Genomic DNA, 7,630 nt, shown 5'->3' on the forward strand with positions numbered 1-7,630 from the left:
CAGGAAGCTGGGAGCTGGGATATCCCCAGCACGGAGGACAACGCCAAGTCAGACCCACAGGGCGCAGGGGCTCCCGTGAGAGCTCACAAGTGCTCTGTGGTTTGCCTGTCTCTCCTGCCTAAACAAAGAGCAGCTGGGGAAACTCAGGCTGCCCAAAGCACCAACTAGTCCCTCTCTTCCTCCACCACCTCCTTGCTTTTTTTTTTCCCTTCATTTTTCTCCTCTTTCTTCCAAGAAATTCAGAGTGCAGGTCCCACTATGAGTTCACAGGTGAACCCACCTCTCCCGACTTCCTAAACTGTGAAAGGAAAATAAAACTTGGGACTCCAATTCACTCTACCCAAAGGAAAAAAAATTAAACTGAAAGCTAAGTCATGCGAGAAACCGCCTTCCCTTTTGTGCCTAAGCAGATAGGTACAGATATAAGGCCAGATATCTCCAATTACTCTGGTTCACCTTATCTTACTTAAAGTGCCAATTTACTGAGTGCTAGATGAATACGTAATTGACAATTCCCCCACCTACTCCTTTTCTCTTGCAACATGTGAGTTCAGTAATATGACCACACCCTCCCTCGTTCCCCTCCAGCCTGCTTTTCCCCTCTAAATACTGACACCCTCCAAATCATCTTTCTAGAGAGGCGCGGACTGTTTCTGTAGTTGTGTGTTCTGTTCTTCTGCGCACGTCCTCAACCTTGGCAAAATAAACTTCTCAATTGATTGAGACCTGTCTCAAATACTTTTAGGTTTACAAAACCCACTCCCACTTTTACTAAATGTGTGTCCACAAATTTGGGAACATAGACACTGGGGACTCTAAAAGCAAGGAGGAGCCGGGCGCGGTGGTGACTCACGCTGTAATCCCAGCACTTTGGGAGGCCAAGGCAGGTGGATCACCTGAGGTCAGTTCAAGACCAGCCTGGCCAACATGATGAAACCTCTTCTCTACTGAAAATACAAAAATTAGCCGGGAGTGGTGGTCACACCTGTAGTCCCAGCTACTCTGGAGGCTGAAGCACAAGAATCGCTTGAACCCTGGAGACGGAGGTTGCAGTGGGCTGAGACTGCGTCACTGCACTCCAACCTGGGCGACAGAGCAAGACCCTGTCTCCAAAATAAATAAATAAAAGCAGGGAGGGAAGGAGAGGGGCAGGGGTTGAAAAACTACACATCGGGTCCTATGTTCACTATTCGGGCAACAGGATTAACAGAAGCCCAAACCGATATCACACACACACAATATATACCCACGGAAAAAACCTGCCCACACACACCCCCGAATCTAAAATTAAGGACATTAAAAATAAACCAGTGTGTGTCCGCACACAGAAAGGCAGCCTGGAAGACTAGACGCCAACATGTTCTTTTCTTCTTCATACAATGTTTGCATTTTCCAACTTCTTTTTTACAACAAAGTTTGGAAATGAGAAGCGACAACGCAGCTGTGTGTGTAGGCAATAAAGCACGCTGTTGAGCTGGAAGCCCTCCTGTGAGAGTAAGGAAGTCAGGGGCTGAGTCCTCACAGTGCCCTTCAATTGCTAAATGACCTTAGGCAAGTCCTTCCCCTGTCTGGGCTTCAGTTTCCCCATCTGTTCTTTAACTCAAGCCCCACTCCACCCATCTTTCCGCCCTGCCGTGGGTCCTCTGGAAGATTGGCCCCTGTGGACTGCATCACCCGCACATTGTTGCTGGCTGGCTTTCAGATTTCGGATGCTAGGAGGACAGAGAGAAGTAGGGATATTTCTTCCTGCTTCCTTCCTTCTTCAGGTCTCATTCCGGGCAGTGGCTTAGTCCCTCAACCCCAGCTGTTGCTGGGTGGTTCCACTTTCTATCTCCAGCTGTCAATGGACTTCAACAGCACAATCCCCTACCCCACCCCTGCAGGCTCCCCATTGCTACTGGTGCCTGAGAGCCTCTGCAACCTTGGCTGGGGCTGTTTACCCCGCCCACCTCCCTATAATAGTCCATGAAATCCAACCGGGTAGGATTCTGTTCCTTGCTGGAACTTCAAGCAATACAAGGAACCAGTATAAATACTCGTATAAATACTATGGAACAAGTATAAATTTCCCAGACCATATCTTCAGGCATAAAAACCTATTACTTTCTCTATTTCTGCATATTTAGCTTATCTGAGTTTTTTTTTTTTTTAATTTTTTTTTATTGCACATCACTCCTTTATTATACTGATCTGGAAAAAGGATTTAGTACAGTTATGCTCAGGTGAACACTGGACCCATGTGGCAGAGCCAAGCAACTAGAACATGATTCGGAAATCAGTGAAAGACACACTTGGACAGGACCAAGGGGCATTTCACTGCCATGAAACAAGGCAGGAAGCACTCCTGCCCCTCAGAGGTCAAGGAACTGATCCCATACTGGTATGAGGAATGGCTTATTTTCTGATGACCACATGTGGGACTATTTCAACCGCCACAAGAAACCCCAGAAGGGTTACTGTTTTGTATTATTTATATATACTATACTTTTTTAATAAAAGTAAATGTAACACATAACTAAATTCAGGATTGATCCCAAACTTCTAGAGCCAGGTCCTCTAGGGTCAGGGAGGAAACAGTTGTCACATCACCATGCAGGTTACATTCATCTTCCACTGGAATGACTAGAGCCCCCAGGCAGTGGCCTGACTGCGGAAGAGCAGAGGACTGGCTCCTGGGGACAGAGAGGCTCTGTTGCTTCTCCTCATTGGTCATGGCTTAGCATGATTCCTCCCCACAAGTCCTTAGTAAACAAAGAACTCGCAAAAACCCAAGTCACTACCTTTAAACTCTGTTGGATAAGGGGAGATTTTCCAGAGCTTGGACTGAGAACCTATGCTCTAGAAGTGCTATTCTGACTAGATTGTACGAAGGGAGTGGGTGCAGAAGACAAAATGGCTAAAATGAAAATGGGAGCCACCAGTCCCCATCTGCAGCTACAACTCAAGATGTCTACAGATGTGGTCAGCGTGACATGTGCAGGTGGGAGGGGCAGAGGGACAAGATGGGCAGGGAGGGTGCTCCTGGGGACAGTATCCTCCCCGCTGGCCTTCACTTCTTGGCCTTGCCCTGGGCGGCCACAGCTTCCATGGCTTTGCGCACCGTCTCTTCATCCCCCAGAAACTGCATGGGCTTGATAGGCTTCAAGTTCTTGTCCAATTCATAGACAATGGGAATACCAGTCGGCAGGTTCAGCTCCATGATAGCCTCTTCAGAGAGACCCTCCAGATGCTTGACAATGCCCCGGAGGCTATTGCCATGGGCTGCAATCAGTACACGTTTCCCCTCCTTGATCTGGGGAACTATTTCTTCATTCCAGAAGGGCAGAGCTCTGGCAATAGTGTCCTTCAGACTCTCACAGGAGGGTAGCTGATCTTCTGTGAGGTCTGCATACCTGCAATCCTTACTGATGTTGCTGTAGAAAGGGTGGTCGGGCTCCATCGGAGGTGGTGGGACATCATAGGAGCGCCTCCAGATCTTCACCTGGGCCTCACCATGCTTTGCAGCAGTTTCTGCTTTATTGAGACTACTTAGACCCCCATAGTGCCGTTCATTGAGGCGCCAAGTCCTCACCACTGGCAGCCACATCTGATCAATGGCATCTAGCACTGTCCAGAGGGTCCGGATCGCTCTCTTCTGTACTGAGGTGAAGCAGATGTCAAACTCATAGCCAGCATCTCGCAGCGCCTGCCCGCCGCGCTTTGCCTCCTGGTGGCCCGCTGGGCTCAGGTCAGCATCGTACCAGCCGCTGAAGCGGTTCTCCAGGTTCCATGCGCTCTCGCCGTGCCGGATCAGCACCAGCTTGTAGGCAGCCATGGCGGCGGGCTGAGGATGCAGCACCGACTGCCTTTTTTTTTTTTTTTTTTTTTTTGTCACTCTGTCGCCTAGGCTGAAGTGCAGTGGTGTGATCTCAGCTCACTGCAACCTCTGCCTCCCAGATTCAAGTGATTCTCCTGTCTCAGCCTCCCGAGTAGCTGGGACTACAGGCGCAAGCCACCACTCCCAGCTAATTTTTGTATTTTTAGTAGAGACAGGGTTTCACCACGTTGGTCAGGCTGGTCTCTATATTCTGACGTCAAGTGACCCACCCACCTTGGCCTCCCAAAGGGCTGGAATTACAGGCGTGAGCCATTGCCCCGGCTTACCTGAGCTTTTAAGCTCCCATTTCCACTGAAGGTAGGAAACAGTTGCAAACATAAAGCAGAGCAGCCACTTCACTCCACTGTTCTTTGGGTAAACACTCACTGCATTCAGATTTCAGACACGCATTCGACATGCATACACACACACCCCCAACCCAGAGGCGGCGCAGCTGGTGTGGTGAGGCGCTTACCTACCTCGCCAGCATCTGGGGTGAGTCGTCTGGCTGGGAGGGTTCCTCACTGACCTCCCTGGAGTCTGAGTTACCCCAGTCCCCACTGCCTCTGCAGAGGTGACTATAGGTCTGCCATGGTCCCTGATCACCCAGTCCTGGGAGCCTGAGCCCATCCAGGACAGCCATCCACCCCAGCTACATGCGCACTCTCTCCAGGGGCTTGAGAACTCTAATCTGCTCCCTCACACTGTGAGGGGTCCATGATCCCACGGACCCTGTCCTGAGGCCACTGCATTCCAACACCTCCCTGTGCCACTGCTGCTCCACCACAGTGGGCTTCTCTGTGAGTCTTCTGGGATCCCTACAACCTTAACATGGGTTTCTACCCGCTGAGGGATGGGGTGCTGGACTCATTCTTGGGGACCCAGTAACTGCTATCCCTAACCACACCTCCTCCATCTGGTCTTTTCCGAACCATCTCCTTCTGGGCAAGGGAACATTCTTCACTGTCACCCATTCTTCCCCACCGTGTGCTTCACGGTATAAGTCAGAGCTCTGGGTCCCCGTGGCTTTGTGTGTGCTGTGCCAAGCCAAGCTTAGGAAACTAAAATCACAACAAACCTGCTGCAGCCTCCGCCTTCCGGGTTCAAGCAATTCTCCTGCCTCAGCCTCCTGAGTAGCTGTGACTATAGATGCGTGCCACCACGCCCGGCTAGTTTTTGTATTTTTAGTAAGAGATGGGGTTTTGTCATATTGGCCAGGCTGGTCAAGAACCCCTGACCTCAGGTGATCCACCCATCTCGGCCTCCCAAAGTGCTGGGATTACAGGCGTGAGCCACCACGCCCGGCAACACTCTAAAATTTGACTCTCATCTCACAGGCTTCTCTGGGGTCCTCCCTTCCCTGGGATCTAAGCCTTGAGGTCTACTTTTAATAATAGGGATGACCTTCAGTGGCTCTTCCAGCTGTGATCAGCTCTGAATCATTCACTTACTCAGAACAAATACTTCTTGTGCACCTGCTATGCACCAGGTGCTATGCTGGGCACTGGAGATACAGCAACGAATTGAAAAAGACAAGGTGCATGTTTTGGGGACTGACAGTCTACTGGGGGAGGCAGATGTTCATCAGAATATAGAAATAAATAAATGTAAAATGACAGTTGTCATATAACGCTATGAAGGAAAGGCATGTGAGGCTACGAGGGTAAAGAACAGAGGAATTTAATTGAGTCGGAGAGTTCAGGGGAGGCTGAACTCCAAAGGCCAGGCAGGAGCTTCTGCACGAAAAGAAAGAAAACAAGAGAAAGCCGGAGATGCTAAGGCCCTGTGATGGCAGAGAGCACGGAGCCCAGGAGTGGCCAGGACGGGCCAATGTGGCTGGTGTGCAGAGAGGATAGGAAGGAAGCGCATGCCAGGTATGGCCAGGTGTGGCAGCCCTCGGAGGGTGCAGGGCCTTGTGGGCACCTGAAGGATCCTGGCTAGATCTTAGTGTAGAGGAAGCAGAATGGGGACAGCCTGCCCGCATTTCTAGACCTCTCCGGGTCAGGTCTAGAAGAGAGAGACCAGAAGGGAGTTGGGAGACTAGTTAGTAGACTACTGCCTTAGACGAGGTGAGACATAATAGCCAATAGGACTAGAACAGTGGTGATGAGGATGAAGACAACTGGATAGACTCAAAAGCTATTCAGAAGTTAAGAGTAGGAGGACTTGGTGATGGATTAGACATGGGGGAGGTGGAAAAGAAAGGAATCAAAACTCCTGGTTTGCAGGACTGAATGGAAGTGGAGGGGTGAAGTCAGCAGAGGAAATGGGTGATGGTTAATTTTATTCGTCAACTTGCCTGGGCCACAGGGTACCCAGATTAAACACTGTTCCTGGGTGTGCCTGTGACAGTGTTTCTGGCTGCGATGAGCATTTGAATCACTGAACTCGGTGAAGGAGGTGGCCCTCCCTAATGTGGGTGGGCACCATCCAATCCACTGAGGGCCTGAATAGAACGAAAGGCAGGGGAAGGAGGAATTTGTCCCTTTTTTCCTAACTCATCGCTTGAGCTGAGACATTTCTCTTCTCATCTTCTCCGGTCCTCCAACCAGGATTTATATCGTCATCTCCCCTGCTTCTCAGGCCTTTAGACTTGAACTGAATTCTACCATCAGCTTTCCTAGGTCTCCAGTTTGCAGATGGCAAATCATGGGACTTCTCAGCTTCCGTAATCATGGGAGCCAATTCCTCATTTTTCAAATGCTGTTCATTCTGTTTCTCTGGAGAACCCTAACTAGTACAGATGGAGACTCTGAAACAGGACCAGGTTAGGGCGGGAAGGTCAGTTTTAGATTGGTTTGGAGAAGGTTAAGTGTGAGGTATCCATGAGATGTCCAAGGTGGATTCACAGACTTGCACTAAGCAGATGGTTTAGACCTCCAGATGCATATTGGTGAGTTATCTACATCTAGACAATAAGAGAGAAGAGAAAACTAAGCTCATAGGACTCCAGCATTTGATGGCCTAGCAGCAGAGAATAAGATTGAGGAGTCCAAACAGCAAATTCAGAAATAGGGAAGAAATAGTACAGAGAAAATAAAAACCAACCATGAAAATGCAAAAATACAGGGCTGACTACAAATAATGAGGCATGAAACCTATTGCAAATGTCCAAAATAAATATTAAAGCTGAAGATACACAATATGTTAAAATAATTTTTTATTAATGACCAGGTTAGGGCAGGAAGGTCATAATCATCTGGTTCTGAAAATCCCAAATAATTTCCCCAAATGTGAAGTATATGAAAAGGGCCAGGTATGGTGTCTCACGCCTATAATTCCAGCACTTTGGGAGGCTGAGGCAGGTGCATCACTTGAGGTTAGGAGTTCAAGACCAGCCTGGCCAACATGGTGAAACCCTGTCTCTACTAAAAATATCAAAAAAATTAGCCGGGTGTGGTGGTGCACACCTGTAATCCCAGCTACTTGGGTGTCTGAGGTAGGAAAATCACTTGAACCCAGGAGGTGGAGGTTGCAGTGAGCCAAGATCATGCCACTGCCCTCCAGCCTGGGAGACAAATGGAGTCTCCGTCTCAAAAATAAATACATAAATAATAAACAAATAAATAAAAAGAAAGAAATATATGAAAGGAAGTAAAAGAAGAATGGCATGGGGAATCATATCTTAGATTGGGCATGAGATCATGAGATAATGGTCAATAGTACTGGAGTATTATTGATGAGGATGAATTGAACAGATCCAAAAACTGGTCAGAAGTTAAGAGTTACAGGACTTGATAATGGATTTGACATAGGGAAGGAGGAAAAGAAAGG

General features: G+C 48.7%; 1 protein-coding gene across 1 annotated transcript; it reads right to left on the reverse strand.

Moving 5' to 3' along the window:
* Nucleotides 1–2,152: 2,152 nt before the first annotated feature.
* LOC126963856 (phosphoglycerate mutase 1-like) lies at nt 2,153–3,827 on the reverse strand. Its single transcript, XM_050806578.1, has one exon. The coding sequence runs from the start codon at nt 3,812–3,814 to the stop codon at nt 3,050–3,052; it is 765 nt and encodes a 254-aa protein (XP_050662535.1). The 5' UTR covers nt 3,815–3,827; the 3' UTR covers nt 2,153–3,049.
* Nucleotides 3,828–7,630: the final 3,803 nt, after the last annotated feature.

This window comes from Macaca thibetana, chromosome 10 (assembly GCF_024542745.1).
Source record: "Macaca thibetana thibetana isolate TM-01 chromosome 10, ASM2454274v1, whole genome shotgun sequence".
Classification (NCBI taxonomy): Eukaryota; Metazoa; Chordata; class Mammalia; order Primates; family Cercopithecidae; genus Macaca; species Macaca thibetana.

Bases quoted from the DNA above. Each gene is read 5' to 3' on its own strand.
- LOC126963856 (XM_050806578.1), bottom strand. From the start codon at position 3,814: ATGGCTGCCTACAAGCTGGTGCTGATCCGGCACGGCGAGAGCGCATGG.